This window comes from Cloeon dipterum, chromosome 3 (assembly GCF_949628265.1).
Source record: "Cloeon dipterum chromosome 3, ieCloDipt1.1, whole genome shotgun sequence".
Classification (NCBI taxonomy): domain Eukaryota; kingdom Metazoa; phylum Arthropoda; class Insecta; order Ephemeroptera; family Baetidae; genus Cloeon; species Cloeon dipterum.
Window position 1 is genome coordinate 21,987,310 of NC_088788.1, and position 24,788 is coordinate 22,012,097.

The window sequence follows — 24,788 nt, forward strand, 5'->3', positions numbered from 1 at the left end:
AAAAGACATCTGCATGATTGGGGGCGTGTGTGCATCAAAATAATAAACAACTTCGCTCACGTGCGATCGTTGTTTTGTGAGTGATTCTGAATATCACTTTTCAAACCCGCGCATGTTAGATATTTTCCAAAAGTCAATTTGGTCTTATTCTGTATATTTTTAAACGCTTCCATTGCTTGAGCACAGAAAGTGTTAATAATGGCACAAGTTTCGAATATGGACTTCTGTTCCGAGTGTGGTTCAATCATGCCTGTTTTGCAGAAAAAAGGAGATTTGATTTGCTATACCTGCAAGACAACTCATAAAATTGAAGGTATATTACATTTTTTTTTATTTATGGACATTGTACATAGATATGGGACACGTACATATTTTAACACCACACTGGGTTTAAGATTCTGAATTTCACAAAAATTATTCTAGCTTTGGATTCGCATGAAGTGCACTATGTTCTGCACTTCAATTCTATTGAAAGCGGTGGAACACAGCAAGAGAAAAAGAAGAAAAAGACTAAGGAAACAGAAGCTGAGGGTCCTGTATGTGAAAGAAAATGTCCAAAATGTGGCAATGATGTCATGTCATATGCCACCCTGCAACTACGATCTGCCGATGAAGGACAAACTGTTTTCTATACGTGCACTAAATGCAAGTAAGTACATTAGACACAATGACAGCTTATGATTTTAGCATTTTATATCAGGTTTATAGTGAAGGTGTTAGGTGCTTTGATGACTTCAGTGCACTTAATGATGTTTTGGGTAGAATTTAATCCATAAATAAGGGTGGCATTATTCGCTCTTATAAGGTGCTAAGAGGGGCAGACACTTCATTTTCATAAAAATCTAGAAGCAAATTATATGCTCAATCTCATATTTAGAGTATTTTTTAATTAGTTGCGAATACAGTAAGTAAAAGAGGCAAAAATAAAAATGAATAATATGAATAGCTGCTCTTCGTCCTATTAGCATCAAAATTCGTTGCGCCTAATTTATAGGTGCAAATAAATAGTTATGTCTCCTTGGCGGCAAATCTTTTTTTTTTATTAATACTTGTTTATTCTCAATGAGTATCCCTCAGGTATCCCTATCTACACACTTTTCGTCATATTACTATTTATCCTTTAAGTCTTAAACAGTTGAAAAATAATAATTATATGAGTCTTTAATCAAGACTGTAACACAATACTCTAATGAGCTGACACACACTAATATTTCTGCACGAACGATTGATAACAAATTTAATGTCACCTTCCTGAATTTTTGAAGTGAAAAGATGAATAAAAATGTAACCTTTGGCCTCCTATTCTTAAACAAAATGTGTGCCAGAGAGTACATTTTTAACTCAGCGAGTGTACCTTGATGAGTAATAACTATTTTAAAAATATTTACATAAAATTCCGTTAGATCTAAAAACATACAGAAAATTAAGCTGTTTGAAGTATTTTTCATGATAAACATGGAATTCGGGTGTGTTTCTTAATATGTTACCTTGCTATGTTTATCAATGATTTTTGTTTTGTTTCAGATACAAGGAGACGGAAAATTCGTAAAAGTGCTGTTCGAATGTATTTGTAACTTTTTCATCAATTTATCAATGAAAATGAAAAAATTTCGTACTCATCTTCATTTTTTAAATCGTTAACTCCCCTGTTAATTATTAGTTAAATTGATTTCATGTGAAAAAGAAAATCACTTTGAGGAATTCAGTATCAATATTACTCCACTTAATAAATGTTGTCAACCTTGATGAAAATTAGCGGTTTTAATAAGAAAATAGTGGATTTATAAATATAATATCACGAATTTTGAGTTTTTAATTTGGATTAACTTGATTTAGTTAAATGTTTTCCAAAGTTACCAATTAACAAAAGCATTCTTTTACTGGCATAGCCAACCGTTGATGGTGGACTATGACGGGAAGGAAAGGAATCAATAATTATTTAATTCCGATGAGGTGGTTGAAGGGATATTGGACCGGCAAATTCACCCAGAATGCGCAAAATGAAAAGAAGGGCCGCAGCAATCGATCGAGTCGCCCTCTCTCGTCAGCTAGCGATGAGGCAGCCATGGCGGCTGTGCGGGAAGAGCCTCAGCGGGTGAGTAAATGCAACTTTCTACAGTTCTCGGTGCACAAATCGCGCTGCATTGCATCGCAATCGATCCATGAATTACTGCTCTTTGATGCGGGACGCGTTTCTGAGCTAAAAAGCCCACGTCAATGGACTATACCTGATTTGATCTGTTGCTTCTATCTCCGTTTAAAAATTCGCGAATTCACATCGCCGGCTTTTCGCTTATTTTTTGCATCAACATTATTTTGACTCTTCGTGAAATATAAACTAAATTTTATCATATTGAGATCAAAGATAATATTCAATTATAATCTCTCCGTTCTTTTGATTTTCCTTACAGAATTTATTCAACCAAAATGTGGTCATTAAGCTACCCTTTTCTATTTTCTTTTCCAACCTTGAACTTAAGTTGGCACCGAATCAATTTAGAAAGGACGGTTTTAGACCATGAGAACGTTTAGCACTTTGGCAAGCAATTTAACGCTTTGTGCTTCATTAGAGCATTATTGCCATTTTCAGATTTTTTCGACTAATTAGTTTTTCAATGCCTCCCGAGTCTCCTCGAGCTCTCAGGTCAAATTTTGACAGTTGAGCCGCGAAAGAAAATTTAGATGATGTTACACCAGCCACTGCAGCGTAGTGTTTGGAATGGGCCATAGATGGCATTTACGCGTGCATTTCTTGTTTCTCTCTGTCGTTTTAGGTTATAGTGTTGAAGAATGTATTAGGAAGGGAGAGCTAACTAATAATCCTTCCTATGCGTCTACGCGAGCTATAGAACAAAGATTAATTTAAAGACTTGGAAAGGTAGCTCATTGCTATCGAGAAGTGTCTGTTAGAATTATATCGAAGATTTCTTTCAGTTTGTGAATGATTTTTCTCGTTTCCTTGGCCTGGCTCGTGTGTTTCAATAATGAACTATATATTTATAATAATATTAAAAAAAGAAACGACAGCAAAAGATATTATTAATAATACTATGAAATGAAAAGATAATGATGCCGAAACCTTTTAGGTCATTTTTTAAATTATTCTGTAAGTTATAGTAATTTATTGTAACAAAGAAAGCATAAAACGAGATTTTACTCAGGAAGTCGAAAATTTAAATTAAATCGATCATAAAAAATAACAGTTTTACGATATAATGTAGTTTGGTTGAATTTTTATACTTAATTTCAGTTCCTATTTTTTGAATATTTATTAGAATTTAAAATTGCGAAAATGGCATACATTGCATTTTGGTTGGAAAAGCAACAGACTTAAACTGCAAGTTGGAATATCATAAATTACATAACTTGTGTAGGATGAACATCCAATACCAACCAGATTGTTTCATGAAATTATTATTGTTGTTTTTTCTCACACTAGGTCAATACAATTAAATTAAAAAAAAGTTTTCAAGACGCAATTTAGATCGCTAAAACTTGGCCTGCGTGTATGCGTAAGTTTTCGTGCCATAACTAACTTAAAAATGTAGGGTCTTCAAATAAACTGGTAAGTGAGGAGCAAAGGCACACTTAAACAGTCCCATAGCAAGCTGTGGATTTTCCTTAACTTAAAATAAGATCAAAAACTCCAAACTCACTCATGAACTGCGCCGAAGGCACTGATGTCAAACCAAGGAGAGTACTAGAGTACTGTCTTCCATATTACTATTCCAGCGGCAAAAATTCCGCCGCTGTTTATGTTTTCCTTGTTTATTTGCAGTGGACCCGGAGGAACGCCGCCGTGGATTATTTATTTACGGTGAGCACCGGCGAGTTTCACCCAAGTAGCAAAACAAGTTGCCGGCCGGTTCGAAACATTGAGGTCCTTGGCCCTCGCGCGCCCAATTTTATACACGGCTGGTTCATTTGCATGAGCTTGATCGCCGCATTTGATAGGTAAACAAAGCCAAAGTGCACTCTGGAGTTTTATTCCGGTTACACCATATGTCGCCTGCCCTCGATCAGCTAGCTAATTCAAGCTGAATCGAATTAAAGTGTAAAATTGCCTTTTAAGGTGTTGCAACTTTAAAAGAGACCAGCTAATAAAATGTTTACCAAGGTCTTTTTAATCAGTTTTGTGACTTCACCTTACTGATCAATGAGCCACATATTGGAAAGGGAGTGGAAAAGGCGATCATTAACATCCTAGATGCAGGAATTTCGTTGATTTGATTAGATTTGGATTTCCTTAAATATGACAAGTAAATTGTTATTAGATGTGATTTTTTTCAAGTTTCGATAGTGACTTTCTTGTTTCTTAGACCTATTTTACAAACTTATTTTTTTGGTGAATTAATATTTCCCAGAGCATTAAATTCATTTTGTGTACTCTTCTCACCAGCTAAAAATAGTATGAACTGCCAAGATCTTGGCATTATTAATAAAGCGCAATATGAAGGCGAGACCTGAGAGCTATAAAAATCAAGTCTGTTCACTTCTCTCAATGCAAAAGTGCGAGGCTTCGTGTCTTTCCCTAAGGTAGTAATGTCTGATTCTGTCCGTCGCTAAACCGTTTTAACTGCACGCATTTAGCTAAGTGAGAGCTTCGACGCCTTCGACATGTGCAACAAATTAAATGAGGCACAAGGAAACAGCGGAGACTGGAAGTGTCTTTGCTGTCAGTATCAGCTTGCACGCTGCCATTGCAAGATGTGTCCATTGCAAACAACCCAAGGGGATTCAGCGGCGAAAAGCAAACAACACTAAAGTGTTAGTGGCTTTTTGCTGACCAGAACAAATGCGCACGAATAACAATCACTAACTGCCTTACTTGCTTTCCACTTGATAGCTTTTCATTAACACTAATCTTTTTAATTCCTATTATTAGTCTAACCAGGTGTTTAAGACTTCTGCACAGCAATTTAATACTTAAACGTTGAGTACCATTTCGCATGTAAAAAATGCAACGCAAGAATATTTTCGATCTCGTTATCTGCAAGTTTAGTGTTATTTACGTTCAATATTCACTTCATAACAACTTTGTTTGTTTACAATTTGGTATCCATTTATAATATCACATGCGATAAAAAAAACAATTCGTATGCCTTTATTGCTAAAAGAAAATTGAACTCCAGTGAGGTTATAACTTAGAAAATCATGTTGTATTATCATTTAAAATTGAAGGATAAAAATACAACTCAAAAGTCACTTGTCTCTTCGAATTTTCTATTAAGATTCTACGATATTCCCTCTTTGCATAACCACTAAAGCCATCTAAAGCCATAAAATTTAAATTAAAATAATGACTCCATTCTTACATGATAGTATAGCTCTCGTGAGTATTGCATAAATTTCCCTTCAATCTAAATGTGGCTCCACAGCAATAATCGAATTATGTTAACATTATAGTCACCGAATGAAATACAATTTTTTTCGCGCTTTCAACAAAGCTGATGTCCACAGTTTTGTTTATCAGACTGCAGTATCATTGGCTGCTCTGGAAAAATGCAGCAATGAGAATAAGCTTGTAATATTTGTCGCTCAAGCCGCACCTGATGAACCTGAATGGACTCAAAAGGAGCTACAGTACAAAGAGTTGAGAAGCGCGAACACTATACGCGGCGGGCAGCAAACTGCTGTAAAGAGAGACGATGCACTTTGGTAAGCACGATCTGTTTTCGTATTGCAAGCTGCCTGCTCCCAGCAAGCTTATTTATTATGAATTTCTCCTTGAGCCGCGACCGCCCTTGGAAGCACCTTCAGCGGATGGAGCCTGGAGAACACCGCCGCCGCTGCTGCTACTGCTGCTTCTCCTCACCTGCCGGAGTGAAAAAGAGCTAGCATGCACTCCAGCCGTTGAACTTTCAGCAGTGTCGCAAGCGGCAAGAGAAAAGCGCAGTAAAAGCAGCGGCGGAGAACCAAGTTCAGTGCTTGCTTCAGCTATCTGCACTCTCCCATAGCCCTTTCTCGTGGCAACAGACATCGAATCCCGTCCTGGCGGCTGCTGCCGGCGACCGAAACGTCGTTTTCGGAGCTGCCGCAGCTCCGGTGTCATTTTTATCATGAGAGCTAATAAAGAGTGCATTCGCGAGCGTTGCCTTTTCGATTTTGCGTTACAACACAGTTGGGCTGGTTGCGCGACGCATCATTTTAACTTTTTTAAGGGGATATTATGCCAAGGCTATCATGCAGTCAAAAGCTAAGGTTGAAAACTCTGTTCTTAAACCTCAATGCCCATTGCTAATTGATTAACAAAATATTTAAATTTTATTTCGTAAAGAAAATTCACATATAAATTAACTTAATGAGGCTGCAATATTTCATTTTTTTCATATTTAAATGATGAAATTTAAGGTCTAGTAAATATTTGAGTCGAACATAGATGTAATAGCGTTCTTATTTCTTTATAAACACGCGGCTCAAAAACAAAGAGCAATAATTTTTCTTCATTGAGCGCTGAGCTGGAAGTGCACTAGTGACTGTCGTAAATCAGAGCCGCGTGCACACCACCGGCCGCGCAGGGAGTTCCTCTCATGTATGAAAAGGGTGGCACGGGTGAAATGCTGCTCTGCTGCGCACGACAGACCGGCTTGCGCTTGTGATTTACATCTCGCTGCAGCTGTAATTGTTGCATTTCATGCGATAAAGCTCAAATCGTGCGGCTTTTGGCACAAAATCGGCTTCGCTGCGTGTCTGTAACGACAATCGTGACCGTCCAATCGTCTAATAATTGTACCGAGAGCTTATTCTGGCATTTTCGATCTGCTCTGCTGGGTTCGTCCTTCATGTGCCCTGCTGCTGGCAACAAACAGGCCAATTTTCAAGGCTGAGAGAACTTCAATTTTCGAAAATTCCCAGCTCGTGCCTGATTTTGTGAGCGAACAGAGATTTTCAAGGTCATTAGACAGGATGTACGCAAACTCCATAACACTATGATTTAACAAAAAATGATATAACTGACTGTATATGCTTTGTCCATAGCAAAATTCCATACAACACGAAACGTTTTGTGTGCGAAGATTTAAAATATTCTGAAAATGTTCTTCGTGAATAATAATTCATGTTTTTTTTTAATTTTATGGAATAATTTTTCTCTTTAAAGTTGTTAAAAGTTCTCACATTAGTAGTAATGTTTAAAGTTAACATATTTTTAAACCCTTATTGAATTAAAATGTTTCAAATTAACTCTGCCCTTTCGATTATAACTTAAAAGCCCTTTCACTTTTCTCATACCAATCGCTGGCATGATTAGCATTCAATAAAGTTCGTCCATGCTCTAGGCGTATGTAAATTTCATCTGCTAAGCCAACATAAGTTTAGAGTGAGCTACTAAACGCGGAATTATTCGCCTCAACTTGGCACTCAACGCAGTCAGGAAAAGCAAACACGGGCTCAAAACTCAAACACAGCACCTACTGCGTCATTATTTGCGATTTTTTGTTCGCGAGAACGTTAGCAGCAAAAAGTGAACACATGCCCCGACAATGAGTTCGCGCACCAGAAAATTCGTTCCCAAGGAGAATACCGAACTGCGCATCAGACTTGAAAATATTACCTTACTTTCGCTTTTTGCGAGTAAGGGCTATGAGTTGTCACAGGAAAATTGTGCAATTTTAGATGATTCATTCATTTTTGTAAGCTGCTCTGACCCACTTCGGCTGAAAATTATTTTCTGTTACGAGAAAATTTCAGGACAGGGTCGCTCTGAAAACATGGAAACGCCAACATAGGTTGATAGACATTTTCCTATGATGCTGAGTCATATAGGGAAAATAAATTGGTCAAGGTACTATATGATACTATATCATGAAATTCCCCTGAATAAATTACAGTCCGTGTGAACAACCGTTTAATAGCTAAAATTTGATCACAGCAGGTCTGACATAACATACAATGCAAGATTTGATTGCAGATCTCCCAGCTAATCCCAGCGTTGTTAATTAATTAAGAACTTATTTGTCTCATTTTTTTAAATTTATAAACTTCTACAAGAAGAGAACTAGAAACAAAATTTATGTTTACTTATCCCTGGTTTCAAACCAACATTTTTAAGATTAAATACATAGCTTTATTTGTAAAATATAAAATATTCAAAATTAATTCGACTACTTCAGATGTTTCGAATCAGGGTCCAATATCCTTGGAACCTAAATCAAGAAATAAAAAAAAACGAAATAATTTTTGCGTGCTGGGAAACCGACCTCTGCAAATTACTCTATTAAAAGGGGTGTTCATTAGATAACAAAGGGATTGTTGATTGCGAAACGCACTATTTTACTGACATAAGGAGATTGTCGTTCATTTGCACATTTTACGCTCGGTGAGGCCTCGTCACGCATTGTCATGTGTGCAACGTGAGCCCCACGTGTTTGCATCAACTACTCGGGGGCGTAAGAATAAAAGATTTTGCTAAAATGCAAATGCGACGTGGCCATAGTGCATGCTTCATGTATGTGATGCTTTTCCCCATTGTCCAAATAACACCGCGATGATAGTGCTATCTCAAAACTATTTTAAGAAAATCAGCGATTGGGAATCACATTGACTATATCGAAAGTGTCTTTTTATCGGTTGAAAGGGGCACAGAAGCATTGCGTGATAATATATGTAGTTTTGATGGGCAAGAAGCCTGTCAACTCTCGCCAGCTGATTCTTTGTATTTCTGGTCTCAGTCCTATTACACCCCAAGCTTGTAATAAGATTAACCCCTCGCTAGCATTGCCTTTTAAGGCTATGCTGCTTGGCAGTGGTGGTGGTGTGACCATTTATCGGCAAACGCGTGTTCCAACCCACTCGTAATACGTCCGTTAAATGTTCGTAAGGGACTTTTTGCAGCAAATAAGGAAATGTGCTACCATAATGATAGCGGGGATTGGGGTTAATTTGTTCATTGTTGAATTTTTATTGCCATATACATGAAAACTAAATAAATAATTTAGTTCTAAATGGTAATAACGAACCCTTTTAAAAAATGGAGAATTTCGAGGGTAAAACTCGCTTCTATGGCGTTCTACTTCAGTGAAGGATGGAAACTTCGAGCCCTTCGAAACATGTTTGCGTCAGAAATCCTCTCAGGAATTATAATAAGCCTGCAAAAATTTCCCTCTCGGCGCTTGCAAGTGTACTCTGCTTTTTGCTCAGCAGTAATGGGGGGTCGTGCTTGCGCGAGGATTGATATTTTTCAAGACGACTTTCGAGGGTGCAATTTTATTTCCGCTTTTGTTTCATGCTGAAACTTCAAGCTCGTCTGAGCTTAGAGAAATCTGGAAACCATTCTAATGAAATTTTCACTTTTTCATCAACACACAAGAACCTCTTCGCTCGAATCAACTAAAAAGTTTTCTCTGGCCAGCGATGCATGGAAAATTTTGTGGAGCAAGTTAATTATCTCCCTCCCGGGCCTGCTGGATTTTTGTCGCCTCAAAGTTGCAAATACGAAATGCATTCTACAATCTCTACTTGGCAGACGTGCATCTGCTTATTAATACTTTTGCCAGCAACGCCTGAGTGCAAAGCTTCTTTACAAACAAGTTAATTCTGCTGCACAAACTAACTCCCGAGGGCATGTTGATCCCATATTGCTGTTTCAGTGTGCGCTGGTTGGCATAACAAAATGAATTACACACTCCTATACACACACGTTGGTGCCTGATCGGACCCGACGTCATTGTCCTCAATATCGCCGATGGAAATTAATTCGCTGCATGGAACACTCCGCCGGCAGCATCAATGAATATCGTAATTTTCGACCGTCGCGAGTCAACAACCTCAGTTTCTTGAGGCTGTAAGGTGGCAATGGGGGCCAACCCAAAAATTGCCGTCTTTAAAGTGACTTCCTTGTCACTGTCGGCGGGCTTCCCGCGCTAAAAATACTCTCCGGCAGCGGGGTAAAGTGCACCTTTAAACTTTTGAGAAGGCGCAGAGGGTTTTACTAAATCCACGCACACACGCGGAAGGGACGTGATAGCATGGATCATGCGGTATTTGACGTAAATCCGCTTTCGTAACATCATGAGACCGAAAAATATATTAAACAGTAGCTAAAATTAAAAGGTCTGGTGAGATTTTATCAATAATTGCAATACGAAAAATTATTTCACGGGGTATGTATTGTATGTAGATGAATGGCGTTTAACTATAAGTTTTAAAGCTGTCGTCATATATTCAATAATTTTTTAGCAAACTTTTATAACATGTATGTACATTTTTTATGGTGAGAATACACAAGAAACAATAAAATCGCTATTTAATACTACTCTTTTTGGCTGATATTTCGTTGCACTTCAGCTTACTCTATATACACAGCTCTACACTAATACAGTTAATATCAGACAAATAAAATTATGAAAGGGCTCATTGAACAAAATAAATTTTTGAAAAAGAAGGATAGATAATTGGGATAATGCACAATTTAATTTTACAATATTCGTCGTTATAACAATTGTGTTTTTATCACTCACACGTGCCATCTTTCATCAGCAATTTTGTCACTTTCTGGAGAGTTAAAGAAATTATACGATCCGCCGTTTGTCCCGAGCGTCCTTATCAGCGAGCTGCTGATTAATTGATGACAATTCTGCCGACAAAGCAATTTTGCACTTCTTATGTTCCTTCTCGTATAGCTTCATGAAGTGGCTTGCGTGGCGCAAATTACGCCAAAATTGCAGAAGAAAGCCATATCTAACCCGACCCGCGAAAAGCTGCTGACGCCAGCGCGAGCTGACGAGCCTATTAATTTGATCAACTTCAAAGGGGGCTCCTAATGCACTCGGCTTGATATATACACACACACTGCTGGCTGACGCTAGAGTTTTGTTTACACGCACCCTTCGGTTATTAAATTTGGAAGAAGCTGTGTGTTTTGTTAATTTTAATCAAAGCTAATTGGGGTTTCTTGTTAAGTCTAGTCGATCTAAAAGTTGTGAATTTGGTTTTTAATTAAAGATAAACTATTTTCAGATAAGTTAAGACTATTTTTAAACTTGAATGCTTGCTCAGACCTTTCTTTATTGGCAAGGTAATTTATTTCTGAAATACTGTAATCACAAGATCTATTTTTTAGTCATTTTACTAATCGATTGCAAGGTATAATTTCAATCTGGTGCATGGATTTTGAAAGACTGGTGAGATTCTCAACAAATCATTAACAGCGTGTCAGATTCAATTTTGAACAGATGTATTTTGAGCCTCGAATTTGTGCAACCAGCCTAGCCATAATACTTAGTCATCTTTTCCGCGCTGATTTACCAATTTAGCAAGCTAATCTTGAGCAATTTAGCGCTGCTATTTTTGCTTCAGCAAAAAAATCCCCCTAAGAGCCTTTTAACATTTATTACCATTGGCTGGTGGCAAATCTCTCTTGCGCGAGAAACTCAGTGTGTTTTGGTTTTACGAGTAAGCCATCTCACCGCTAGCATCCTGTCGATATTATGTTTTACCCCACTGAGGTTTCCTGCTAGCCCCAGGTAACGCTATTCAGATCAAGGTCGCACCTTTAAATGCCCATTGTATGTGCTGCTTGATACATCCTCTGCTGCTGATCACCTTTCCTCCCCTATGGAAAGTTTTTACCTTTTAAATCCAACGTCATTCCGCAGGTGGTAGTTGCTTTTGTGGATGTTCCAGCAGAGTTCAAAGACCTCTGAATTGATCATTTTTCTATTGATTGCCAGATAAAAATCTTTGGCACAGCTGTTGGACGTTCCCTTAAAATTTACTTTAGAGAGTTTCTCGCAACAAACATCAAAAGGCGAAGTCATTTTAAAAATATACAGTAATCTCTGCAAGTATTGATCAACTTTATCGCATTGCTTTACAATAAGAGAGGCACTGCCCGCTGTGCCCTCTTATGTAAATTTAGACGCAGCGCCTCGTAATGTTATAATTTTTAATGAAGCTGAAACTTGCAATTGAGAAGCCACCATGCTCTTCAAGCGAAGCAAACGACACGCTTATATAAAGTGACCACGGTATACCCAAGAGGCAACCTTTTCGTTGCTAACGTGATATAAATATTATGTCCACCAACGCTGCATTATATTCTGAACATAAAAATACTCAAACTGTAAATATGGCCAACGCAAATCATATTGATCGGGGCAAAATTAGAAGGATGAGCAGGCTGACGATTCTAAAAGAAGAGCGATGCAATGCCCACGTCATCTAAGTCAAGGCTCACCACTATTTAGCTTATCAGGCGTTTAATTCTATACTGCTGAGGAGAAGTGAGTAAGTATAAACTCGCACAACTCGACGCCATTCTCTTATTAGTCTAATGAATAATTGCCATCATTGTCTCACTGAACGAGGAGGCGCGTATTTAAATAAGTGTTGGCTGGTGTCCTGCGTTCACGTTTTTCTCTTCTGATTATCTGCGCAATAAAACGTGACCCAGAATTAACTCTTGTTATTCAAATGCTTTTTCTTTGTTCTCCCGTGTCGATGGATGTAATTATCGGCAGGTATGGTATGACATAAATAGGGGGCTCAATTTGTGTGATGAATTTTAGAGTGGCTGCTTCATGAATGCCTTTTGCATTAATTTCGCTTGACGAGCGTGATTTAGTTTACTCACAAGAATTTAAACATAAACTTTTTAAAAATAATTGTTAAGTAGTAATATCCATGTTTGGTTTCAGGTATAGCGCTAGACGATGATTTTTATTTGAAGAACAGAGAGGAATATTATAATAGCAGTGTTGCTTTTGCGTCAGTGGAATTTTTATTTGAGTATTTTATGTAGATTGGGGAGAAATTTAAACCTTAACAATTGACAAAAAATGTAGAATATGCCACATCTAAATATGCTGCATCTAAATAATTCCGAAACAAAATTTGTCGAATTCTACAGTTGAACCGGCATTTACTCTATATCCCCTACGGACCAAATTCGACAAAAATAATTAACTCTCATTCTATCTGCCAAATCACGATTCAAGAGCTAAAATTGAGCCGAGAAGTGATGAAACACGCTTAAGCATAAACTATGAATTGAACGAAAAATATTATTAACCGAGTTACATTTTGGACATAATATGGGCAAAATATTCAATAACCGAGCATCTCCGCTCCGGACGTAATATTAAACACGCATAAAGTCGTCAGCGGCGACCTTGTGATTTTAAATAATCTCGCCAACCAAGCGTTCCACCGTCAAACAAGGTTTTTTGGAGCGCATCATCGTCGTTGAGCAGCTGAGCCGTCAATTTGCACTCATCCACTTAAAAACGCAAATCTCGCCCGTGACCCTGAACGGTGTCAAAAGGTTACAAGCAGTGATGCGGGTGGCGGCAGCTGCTTTTTTTTCTTTTAACAAACTCCCCGTCGGTCAAACTAATGGTTAATCGTCGCGCGCGCCAGTGGCAGAGCAGAATTAATGCTCTATTTTCGTCCGCCGGCCACTCAATCTCTAAAATGTTGCACTGTACTCTTAAGAGCGTGTGGTGTGTACACTCAAACTCGATTTGATGAACACTGATTTGAGCACTGACGTTTCGCAGCAGGCTAAAACCCCAGGTAGTTTAGGTGTCACATACCGGCAGAAAAGAAAAAGAACTGTTGGCCTCAAATTGGGACTAAATTTTTAGGTTCATCCCTGCATATTCTGAACGAGAATAAACTGAATGAATTGACACTGTAAATATTATAATAATTAATTATTAATTCAAATTTTTTATATTTTGAGTTATTGTAATTGCCGCATAAGCGTTTATGTGAGTATATCAATATACAATTACTGACCATGATCCGTGATCTTCTTCTATAGCAGTTAAGGTGAAATACTAGAGGGGTTGACAACCGCGCCAACTTAATTCATCGATGATAAATAGGGATATCATGAAAATTTAAATGCTTTTCACCTTAAGATATTATTTATTATTCAGCAGACCTTGATATTCAGCAGACAGTTTCAGATGCAGTTAGCAATTCACGCCACTTTTCAGTGGAACTTATTATTTACTTTAATTTTCAAACATTTTTGCTAAATTATTTTTCAGAGAGTTTGATTGCATTCAATACAAAATTATAATTTTATTGCTTATAGCAGAGTTAAATTTCTTGTATCTTACTTAAAGAATAAATTTTGAAAAAAATAAATTTTTAGCGTTTTAAAGGAGGAAATTCTCCGTCAGATGCAGGTCAGATGTTAGTTGCGAAACGTAAATTTCGCCTGTGAATTCCCCAAACGCCAAAATTTAAACCCCTTACAGCTGGAAACTCCCACAAGACCCGCATACAAGGACAAGGCACCATTCCTGAGCGAGGTTAAAATCAAAGCACCAATCAGACCGCGCTCAAATAATAGTAATTGGATCTCTGGCTCTGGAGGGACGCAACCAGAATATGGTGGCGAAATGACTGTCAAATGCAAATTTTCTTCGTGGAACAAAGATAAACAAAATAATTTTCCAAGCGCTTATTTCCCCGTCGCCCGTGGGAATTTTCGCTTAGGCCAGCAGCAGTGAAGTTAGTTGTCCCATCAACCAAAATCATTGACGCTTCCGAGAAGCGCGTGCTGCTGCCGATTTGGCCGGTGGCCAGCCCTCACGGACGGACACAGAGTCACGTTGCACCCCCCTCGAGGGTGGACCAGACCTTCTCGATAACTCGTTTCGCCCCCAGCAACCGTCACTGCCAGAAATAAATGGATTTCATTGGTACACAAAAATGCTGAGAGCCAACACACTCACACGCGGAAACCTGGAGAGCTGTTGGGTTATTCCCGGCGGTCTTGTGTCTCTGTGTGCGGAGAGCAGGAAATCCCTCGTTATACCCAACTCTGGTCCCAAAATTTATTTTGGTTCTTTGGTCCTGATTGGAGCTCTGCTATAGCGTGGTGTTCTTGGTGCGGTGATGAGGAAATGCTTCGTTATGAAATATTGTTTATCGTCGTCGCTCCAGTTGATCTATATATAACAGAGGCGATGTCTTCGTATCGTAATTAGAAACTTGATAATTGGCAAAGGTGATGTCTAGAATGGAAATATTATCTTTCTATACAGGCATGTTTTCCCACATATATATAGTCAGAAGTGAGTGCTGTTTATTTATTAAAAATCATTTTATTAACAGTTGCGTGCTTAAAAAAATAAATGATTCATGAGTAAACTAGCACGATTAACGCAATTTTTTGTCCCCATGGTGTCCATGAAGGTCTACATTAATTATTTGTAACACGTGTGAAACATTAATTGAGTAGTAATTATACAATTCTGAACTGCAAAACGAATGTACACAAATAAATATATTTAATTACAAGTTAACGTACTTAAGCAAACACTTAAATTCTCTAGCACGAGCCAAAATTCATTTAACTTGACTGCAACGCCACACCTTGTGTTTATTTACAATGGTGGCTTGTTATTATCTTTCGTGTGTGATCCAGCCAGGCTGGCACTTTTAGATCAGTAAATGTTTCTACGTTAATTTTAGCTTGCACGTTGTTCTGCTAATCTAATTGTAAGCTAGCTGAGTCCTGGGACAACTTTTTTAATTAAGTATAAGTGACCGAGCAAATAAGGCAACCACAGTGCGCAGTCACGTTTGTGTTGCCCCTTTGTTTATTTATTTACTTGTTGGATATTGAACTTACGCTTTTTTTGATTCGATAAAAGGATAGAAGTTATCGAGTGTACATTCACTCGACATTTTATCCGGAGTGCAATAGAATTGTTCGCTTGTGTTGTAAGCGACGGTGAATTAATGACTTTGGCAACTGCGTCAGTGGAGCTGACAAACTGCATCCCCGACTGCTGACGTAGAAGGCAGCCTTTATATATGTAAACTGCTGATATTTGTATCTAGGTTGGAAAATAAAGGTTGTTGAAACATTTCAAAGTGACGAGCAAAAGTGTGCCTAATTTTCAACTGTGGTCCACGTGATTATGTACATATTCCATTCATCGCATTCTTAAAATTAATCCCTAAAGGGGCTCAGAAAAAACGGAAAAAACTAATAATCGCAACAGCATTCTTATTTCATGATACATTTTTTTTACAAAAAATCCCTTGATTTATGACATTGTAGTTATTGCAATCAAAATCAACAACAAAATAGGAAAATTGTGACTATATTATTAAAAAAAATTACATTTTAGTCTACTAAAGATGATTTTTACTTCAAGTAAACACGGGAGGTGTATATCTCTAAAGCTTAGACGCTAAATGAACAAACTTAAGATATTTTTCTCGCTTTCCCGAAACCCATTTAAAATGTACATCTTGGCTATGCGCTAGTGTTTTGGTCCATCCACGTGGGGCCTAGCTCCTGTTTCGTCCCACGCGCGCTGCTCCAATTTATTTACACCTGATGCCTTAGCAGCTTGACAACTGGGTGTTTTTATCGTTACAAGCATGGTGCCCAACACTTCGCTTCCATTATATTTGCACACCGCAGCTTTTCTGGGAAAGCTGCTTGTTAGCTTGTCCCTTTATCGGCATTTTTGTCATCCATAGGCTCAGGCCTAAAGTGCTATTCATCGCATTAGCAAATTTACAATTTGCACAACGCGCTTTGTTCTGCTGCAATATTCGGATGCTGTGAAACTTGGAACGCACTCAAGTTAAATTAACCCAACGCTCCTATTGTGTGCTACGCTATAGATACATTATACAATAACCAAATAATGCCGTGTCTTTCATTTGATACTTAAATTTTGAGCAGTTATTTTTATGATTGCTTTGTAAAAGACATTCCAAACATTGAACTACCTTACATGCTGGCAAAAAACCGTGGATTTGGGTGTATCAAGAATAAAGACTAACGATATGCCTTTATTTATAAATTATCTCTGGTCATATTTCAATTGTTTCGTCTCGATTACTAAATAAATATTAGTACTAAAGTGTAACTTTTGTAAACATCTCATAAATGCTATTTATGGTGAAACAAATAGATTGCCAATTAATCTGTCCATCACAATTTCTGGTAAAAAAAAATAAATTTCAATATATTTTAACATAATTAGACTGTGACCCATGACCTTGGAATGTTTGACCACCAACCACTTCCTATTAAGTTTTTTAATGGCTTTTTATTTTATCTTATCTAGGGAGCTTAGATTAAGCGATCATGTTGTCAACCACATTTAAACCAGAAAACCACAGCTGTACGAGATGAGAAAAAGTTGCGTTTGAAATAAAACAAAAAGAATAAAAGTTTTGGCAGAATGCGTCCGATGGCAAGAAATGCCTTTTTGCACAATTAAATAGGCAATTGAATTATTTCAAAATGGGAGATTTAGAGAAATGAAGTAATTAATTACTTCTATGAAAATTCCAAAGGAATATTAGAAAGTATAGGACGAGAAAATTGCTGATCAATGAATGACAAAATTATTTTTTGCATCCTTAAAAAATTTAAAAAACTCCTTTTTCTGATTCCCCAATTGTCACATTTATACCATTTATCTGTTAGATAACCTGCTAAATTGCACCCTTTGTTCTCCGTTGTACTTCCGAGTCACAACTGAACTTAAATCAGCTATATTATCTTTGGCATTCCGCCTGCTAGCTAGCAGGGTCATTACACGTTCGAAACAACACAACTCTCAAAATACAACGTGCGGACGTGCGTTTTCCTCAGTGCTTGAATCCGTCGAATCCGATTTTCCAAAGAAAAACAAACACCCACAAACTGGAACAATACAAATCCAGATGCTGATGTAACACTCGCCGCTGGTTACTCGAGCAGCGCATCACGTATGCTAATAAGTGTTTAGTCTCGTTTTTCCGCCTCAGTGTTCATCGTTGTCTTTTTTACCTGGTGCCAGCAGGCAAGGACGTCGTCGGAATGAGCGAGCAAAACACTGTAAATCAAGGCGCCGACCGCCGACCGGTTCGAGCACGCCACGACGTAGGCCCTATGAAAATGTGCGAAAACGCTTTTGAGGTCCGAGTAAAATCATCCCACTCGCCAAAGCACGTGGCCGTTGCCGTGAGCAGCGTGAGCCTGAAGCCTGAAACGCAAAAAGACGCCGGCCGGCCTGGCACTTATCTTTTTAGCAGTCTGCTTTTCGTCATCTCTATTTGGGAAATGCGCATTTGTACTTAAAGGGAGAGACTTGTTTTCGCGTTATCACTGGAAATATTTCGCACAACAGCCTGTTCAGACCGGTTCAAGATGGTTCGTCAGACGCAAACAGCGATTATTAGCGTGATAAGCAGGAAAGTCATTTGGTGGCTGCTGTGTTTTGATTTGGACCGTGGAATACGATGTACCCGAGATACAATATAGATGGACGCAAATTTGCCGACGCGCACTTAAGTGATGCAAGAACGACGAAAAATAACAAGACCTATTTTTTCGAGTCCAAGATTAGATGTGTTTACTGTGCGAAAATTCAATTTTATCTTAAATGCAAACAAAACACGCGACGTTCTACTCTATCGGATACGTTTGTTAGTCTGAATCTACCTTTCATTTGAGTGACAGTTTTGAAGATTTGAAGCCTCGAAAACTATAGTTTATTCTCGAGGTTTATTAAAATATTAGGTTAACTAACATAGAAAATTATGAAAAGCATGTTGCGATTTTGATCGGCTCGATTAGAATTGATTTATCAGTTGTTTTCATTTACTAACCATCAGTGTGAGCAAAAAGGAAGTTCGATGTGATATCAATAACGCCAGGCTGATCAAGTTTACACTTATTTCATTGTTAGATTAATTAAAAACACAGATAGATCATTTATTTAGCACCAATGGTGTACAACTGTGGCGTAGTTAAACACTTTTTATGCATGACACGCCAATCAAATAATTTAATGTGGCAATTTCGCCGATTGCTTCATATGATATTGAGGTCATTTGGCCTAATTTGTCTTTAAACGATCTAAACAGTTTAGAACATGTCTGCTTCTTGAAAAAAGCTTAATGTGTGTATAAGAGAACGAAAAACTGGTTTAAACGATTTAAAATCTCAAGCATAAAGAGCGTTAAATTAATCCGTAGTTGTACACCGTTAGTGTTACAAAAATAATCTTTCAAAAACCATAAATAAATGTAATTATCATAATATCAACATCTTGCAGTGATTTAAAAAAGAGAAGCTTGACTTTTAACAGACCGACTGATTAAATAATTAACCGATGTAACCAATCAACTCAAAATGTCCTATTTTTTATTTAATATCTTATATATGGAATTGCATCATGCTTGGATCCATCTATATCGCAGTTGGTCACTATGTTACAGGAGTTCGGAGGTCGCATACTGACGGCGTTCGACCCCAATCGGATCTTCATGCACCAAAAAGAGGCCCCCGTCCAGCCCCCGCTAGCTCAGTTAGATGAGACCTTCGAAGATGGTGAGTATTTGTTCGCCAACCCCCGCTTTGTACCCTCTCCTTTAAACTCAGACACTCCTTTCAACCGTCTGACGCAAAACTGCTGCGCGACGGTTGCCTGGGAATCCGTTTCAGAGCCCAAAACTTTTAGGCAGAAATGTTATTATTAATATTCCCTACCGACGTAGCTCTGCTATATGGTCTCAAAGGCTTCTGAAGTGGACCCGGAATATATCAATTCGAAAAGCACAAGTGGCCTGGCTTTATCAAATAAAGCTCCTCGTTGCCAGCAGCGGCGGCTTGCTGCGTGCTCTTCAGATCAAATTTTCAATGGAGGCGTTCCATATTTGGACGCGAGCAAATAAATAGTCTCGTGCTTGTGGGGCCTGTGATTACGTGAGTATTTGCCCTCGCTAAAGATAAGGAGGAAAAATTGCATATGCCTCTGGGGCGCAGGTGAGGATTACAGAGGATGTATTGTGCAGAAGTTGGCGAAAATATTACTACATGGAGGCTAATGGGCGTCTCTGCTGTTAATTTCGCATTCAATGTGCCGTTCATTGACTCGTAATTTGCTCCACTTTCAGTTCTTCAGAATGAATATATTCGCTAACTAATATGCGAGACACGTGGTTGGCTATTTTTAATTTAGACCTTCGGAAACTTATTGCTCAATTTGACTTCCTCTTCGCTGAGGCAGTGTTAAATGGCTTTAAAATTTTGGCACCAATTTATCCTTCTTAATGAAACGACGACTCTATTTAAATTGCGCAAAATTTGCCAAAAGTCCTCAATTAATCATCCACGTTCATTCATATCTGGGCCCAAATGTTACGATTGTGTAGCAAATTGTATTGGCATGCGACAAACGACCATGCCTCTCTTGTCCTCTATCAAACTTTTTAACGGGCAGCTGCCGCAAAATCCGGCAAGGGTTTCAATTTGTTTGTTTGCTCTCTCTTGCGTCAGGCGCTATAACATAATCGCGAGCGGAGTGCGGTGGTGTGTTTTTAGCTGATGCAATATGCCAGCCATTCGAACCGCGCGCGCCTGACCCATGCATGTACAGGGTGCAACAACCCCCCTGCTGGGCTTCCTTCCGTTTGAATTTACTCTGTTTAGCCGCAGTCGGTATAGAAAGCTCGCGTGTTTACCCCCCAACAAAACAGCATCTGTATAAAAAGTAATAAGGAATACGCCTGAAAGGGTTCCAGACAGTAAAAAATGGTTGCGCAGCGTGCTCAGCGGACAATTTCCTTAATTGTGTATTATCAAAATGTATCTTGGTTGCCAAATGGGTTTGTTTTTTAACTTTGCATTTTAAATAATACATTTCTACAGGATGTTTCACAAACAGTGCTCAATTTTTAGCGCAATGAGAAAGTGTATCGATTTTACATTAATTCCCGCAAACATTTAGCCTGCAATTAATAGAAATTGTCAAGCATTTGCGCATCCTTTTAACATTGAATGGCCATTAGCAATGACTCTCCATTGACCGCTTGATGTATTTTCCAATTAAACTCGGACATTTTATTGCATCAAACAAGATTCTGTTAATTATTTACTAGTGCGTGCGCTGCTCGTCGTGCTTAAAGAAGACTTTTATTGGCCTGTGGATGTAGAGCGTTCAAGACAATGACAACACCAATTATCGCGCGTCGGTTTCATTGACTCTTAGAGCCCCGAGAGCCAGATAGAAACTGTATGTTTAACATCATACGTGCATATTATGTGCTTCAACATTCATAGAGATGCAGCCAAAGTGATTAACATCGTGGTTTGGAGCTACACGCAAATGGTGTGGTGGAGTTTAATTGGCTCTCGCATTCTGCAGGTCTGGTGTGTGTAATTGCTTGAGTTGCATGGGAGTGTCAACTTTTTATACAGTGTGTTGACTCTGATGGATGTGCGCAATACTGGCGTTTGCTTTTTACAAGAATGTAATATTTATTTGTTTTCAAACCACGCGACTTTGAAATTTACCAAGTGCAACGATGGGGGTTAATCATTTTATTTCATCCATTTTAATTTTATTTTGTTATAGTAGTTCTGTTGTTGCTATGCTATAGTTTCGAGCTAGAGATTTTAAGGGCTCCAAGCTGTAATTTGTTATCTCCATTTTCGTGCCTTTATTTAAGAATAATTTAAAATGAATGTTTGTTTGCATCACAGCAAAGTTAAATAGTTTTAATGTTTTCTAATTCCTTTTTTTTAACAATTTTGAGCCCTGCTGGCAGAAGCGACGAAATTTTAATTTATTTTATTACTCGTCATATAAATTGTGCTCTGCTGTGACGATAAACCGAGTCATTTACATGTGGTACAGTTAAAACACCAACACCAGTATAACCTGACTAGTGCAAAATAACATGAGTCACTCGGAATTTTATCTTATTAAACCAAAGCACACTCACACCACTATGTTGTAAAGGCGAAAACACGCGATTTCAAGTAAATGCAGTGTGATAATGTGTAAGGAAACCGTTTCCTTACATCTCACTTGTTTGCTCACGTTTTGTGTTGATAATGAGAATGGCGCCGAAATCAGACAATCTTTTGTTAAAAAAATTGTGCGCGCGGCTAACGAACTGTCAACGATTTTGTGCCGATTCAGCTATCTCGAGCGCTTTCTTCCTTTGTTTTAGCAACAAGGGTGTTTGCATTATACAAATATGCGCGCGTAACTTTTACGTCCGCTCATTGATACAATTTATGCGTACATATCTGCAAAAGATAATGGAATAAAGGCCACTTTATTTTCCGCCCTTCTTTGTTTGCAAGATGTACTTGCAGCCGAAATATGAGCAGACAATAAAATCTTCAGAGCACTGAACTAAACCATTTGTTTCAACACGCAGTAAAATGCTGTGTTTTTCAACTTTATCGTATATAGCAATTCGTTGGTTTCGTCGTCTGGCACGTACACTCGTGAAACTTTCCACTTGTATGGTCGCTGCTAAACTACATATTTTAAAGGGAGGTCTGCGTTCTCCAAACTTCAAATTTCCAAGTCTTAAACGCTCTAAAATACAAATTTTTCAAGTAACACAAGACACGCATTATTGAAAAACAAGTAGATGAAATTCCACTTTCTTCTTAAGAAATTTATAGAATTTCCTTGTTGTTAAGATTTCAGAGCGAAAATTTGGTGGTGTATATGCTTCATGGCATGATATATATATTATTAAATTAAAATACTAATATTTAATATTAATATTAAAATTAATATCCGTAGTGTAATTTTCACTCGCTAAAATGCTATTCTAAAACTAGTGTGAACGAATCGTTGGCTCAGACAAAATTTTATTGAAGTGAAATTCCTCTAAAAATTTAATAAAAATATCTGACTTCCAAATTGCAGCATAGCCCGCGAACCTCCTTCAAACGTATCTCTCTCTGACAATGAGACAGAATAATTGCACACCAACTACCTCATGCCTACATAAACGCTTATAATTGCGCATTTTTCGCTCTCTCAGCACAAAACATGCAAACGATTCCAGATAAAATCTTGGCGTGTTGCAAGTGGATTTTATTTTCAATACGTGCTGCCAATGTGGAATTTTCGTGAATGCGCGGCTGCTGAGTTTTCTTTTTTTCTTCTTGCTACTTCTCTCAATTCCTCGGCAAGGTTATTTTAAGGAGAAAGACACAGCAACGTGCTCTCGACAGGCTCGGTCCGTCTGACGAGGTGCATCTTTGTTTTTGACACGCCTCTGCTGCATGCACATTTCACGTATTCTGCTCTCTCCGCCACAATGCTTTTTTATTCTAGATGTTTTTCTCGTTTGTTTCGCATTTCGCAACCCGAGAGAAGATTAATTTCTCTTTTTGTTTTAATTGTGCGAATGCAGCCTTGGCAAACGCAAAAAATATTAATCATATTTTCGTTCAACAAAAAACACTTTGGGGCTCAGAGTATCCTGTTTCTCTGTGTCAGAGTAATATGATGTGCACAACATCCAAGAAAACTTAATTTCAATTTTCGGTATGAAAATTCATTTGCAAGATGGTTGAAAGGCTTCTTAAAAACACAAACTTAAAAAATTGGTTAAAATATGAAATTGCTCTCTTCAAATTATCACAATGCCAAATGTTTTCATTAATAATGGCAAATAAAAGATTTCAAAAGCAAAAATAAATTGGCTCAGCAATCTCCATTATAATCATTGATGGCATTGATGAGAGATATTTTTTGTGCTGCGGTTATTAAATTTGTGCACAACATTAATCATTATATGGTAAAAGTTTCATTTGGTTCGCATTTGCCTTTTTATTATTTTTGTATCGTTCTACTCAACGTTCAAGGTTTTTTTATTGGAGCATATCAGACGAACTTGAAAATTCATTTGCAATATCTACATTTTGACCTACAGGCCTTGCACGCAATGTCATCAGCCGAAACTCCGTCGCACACACACGGAAGTTGTTCCATTGGAATGACGCAAATTTTATTGCTCTGCGCGTATAACACACACTTTAGTGCGTGTTTTTTCACCGCGGGACTAGTAGCGAAAATAAGTCTATTTTTTCGATACAAAGGGCACTCGTGTGATGTTTTAAAATTATTTCTTACTGGGTCGTGCGGTTTGCTAAAGGATGGTTGGTTTTTACCTGGGTCCTTGAAGCACATTGGTCTGCTGTGAGAACGAGAACAAAGAACTCTTATTTGTCGATTGAAAGAGTGGTCCATTCTTCAGTGTCTGTGAGAAGCCTTCGCTTCAATCAAAATTTATGCTGCTACACACGGTCAAGATTCGATGCAAAAAAGTTTTAGACCCAACCTTGGCCGGACTATCGATTATGCTCTGAGAGTATGATGAATGGACCAGGCTTTTCAATTTATTGCTGATGTAAGCGACTCTGTCAGGCCTATTTCTGATCTTCGCAGAGCTGATAAACTGGTTGTATAGGCTTTTGGCACAAAGGGCAAAAAGGTGGATAAATTTTTAATGCTGACCACTTGGAACAAATTGGTTGATACCATCTGAACGCCAAAATTTGGTAGAATGCTGATTGATCTATTTTTAAATGGCTCGAAAACACAGTAGAATGAAATAATTCATTATATTCACCAGAACGGAATTATGCTTTCAAACTTTGCAAACTCGCTACTTGCTGGTTTGCAACTTTCCAGCATGCGTGATTTGGCATCACGGGATGAATGTCTAGCGTTTCAAAAAGTCCTCGGTGCGGAGGCAAGTGACCCTTCAGTTGGCTGGGTCCTTGGTCCATGTGCGGCCTGGTGCGCCCATATGTTATCCGTTCGCGGTGCTATTGGAACCCGGGTTTCAGCATTCGTGCTAGTGCAATGCGCGCCCTTCCCGGTCCTGGGACAGATATGAAAAAAAGCAAAAAAAAACATAATAAAATAACTATTCAATATTTTATTTTCTATTGTTAGAATTTTAAAAATCATCTTCATATACACAGTCGAGATCGTTGAGAAATGGCATTAAATTGTCATTTTGACAGGACGAATACCATTTCTTATTTGCTCCCA

At 38.1% G+C, this 24,788-nt stretch overlaps 2 protein-coding genes and 1 long non-coding RNA gene across 4 annotated transcripts in view; 2 read left to right on the forward strand and 1 right to left on the reverse strand.

Annotated features, from left to right (window-relative positions):
• The first annotated feature begins 51 nt into the window (after positions 1 to 51).
• On the forward strand, positions 52 to 1,619 carry RpI12 (RNA polymerase I subunit RpI12). The gene is made up of 3 exons (XM_065483667.1): positions 52 to 313; positions 424 to 649; positions 1,525 to 1,619. The coding sequence occupies exons 1-3, from the start codon at positions 199 to 201 to the stop codon at positions 1,547 to 1,549; spliced, it is 366 nt and encodes a 121-aa protein (XP_065339739.1). The 5' UTR covers positions 52 to 198; the 3' UTR covers positions 1,550 to 1,619.
• Positions 1,620 to 1,977: 358 nt separating this feature from the next.
• Positions 1,978 to 24,788, forward strand: part of LOC135939338 (MAP kinase-interacting serine/threonine-protein kinase 1-like) — a 40,027-nt gene continuing 17,216 nt past the window's right edge. The window contains exons 1-2 of the mRNA XM_065483657.1: positions 1,978 to 2,095; positions 19,192 to 19,303. Of these exons, the coding sequence (XP_065339729.1) occupies positions 2,066 to 2,095; positions 19,192 to 19,303 (142 nt within the window). The 5' untranslated portion in view covers positions 1,978 to 2,065. The remainder of the gene's footprint in view (positions 2,096 to 19,191; positions 19,304 to 24,788) is intronic.
• On the reverse strand, positions 5,136 to 6,296 carry LOC135939343 (uncharacterized). Of its 2 annotated transcripts, none has more exons than XR_010574734.1 (2): positions 5,550 to 6,296; positions 5,136 to 5,489 (listed from the first exon to the last, which is right to left on the reverse strand). It is a non-coding gene; the product is annotated as an uncharacterized LOC135939343 (long non-coding RNA). The 2 variants fall into 2 exon arrangements; XR_010574733.1 differs by having other exon boundaries at positions 5,136 to 5,494.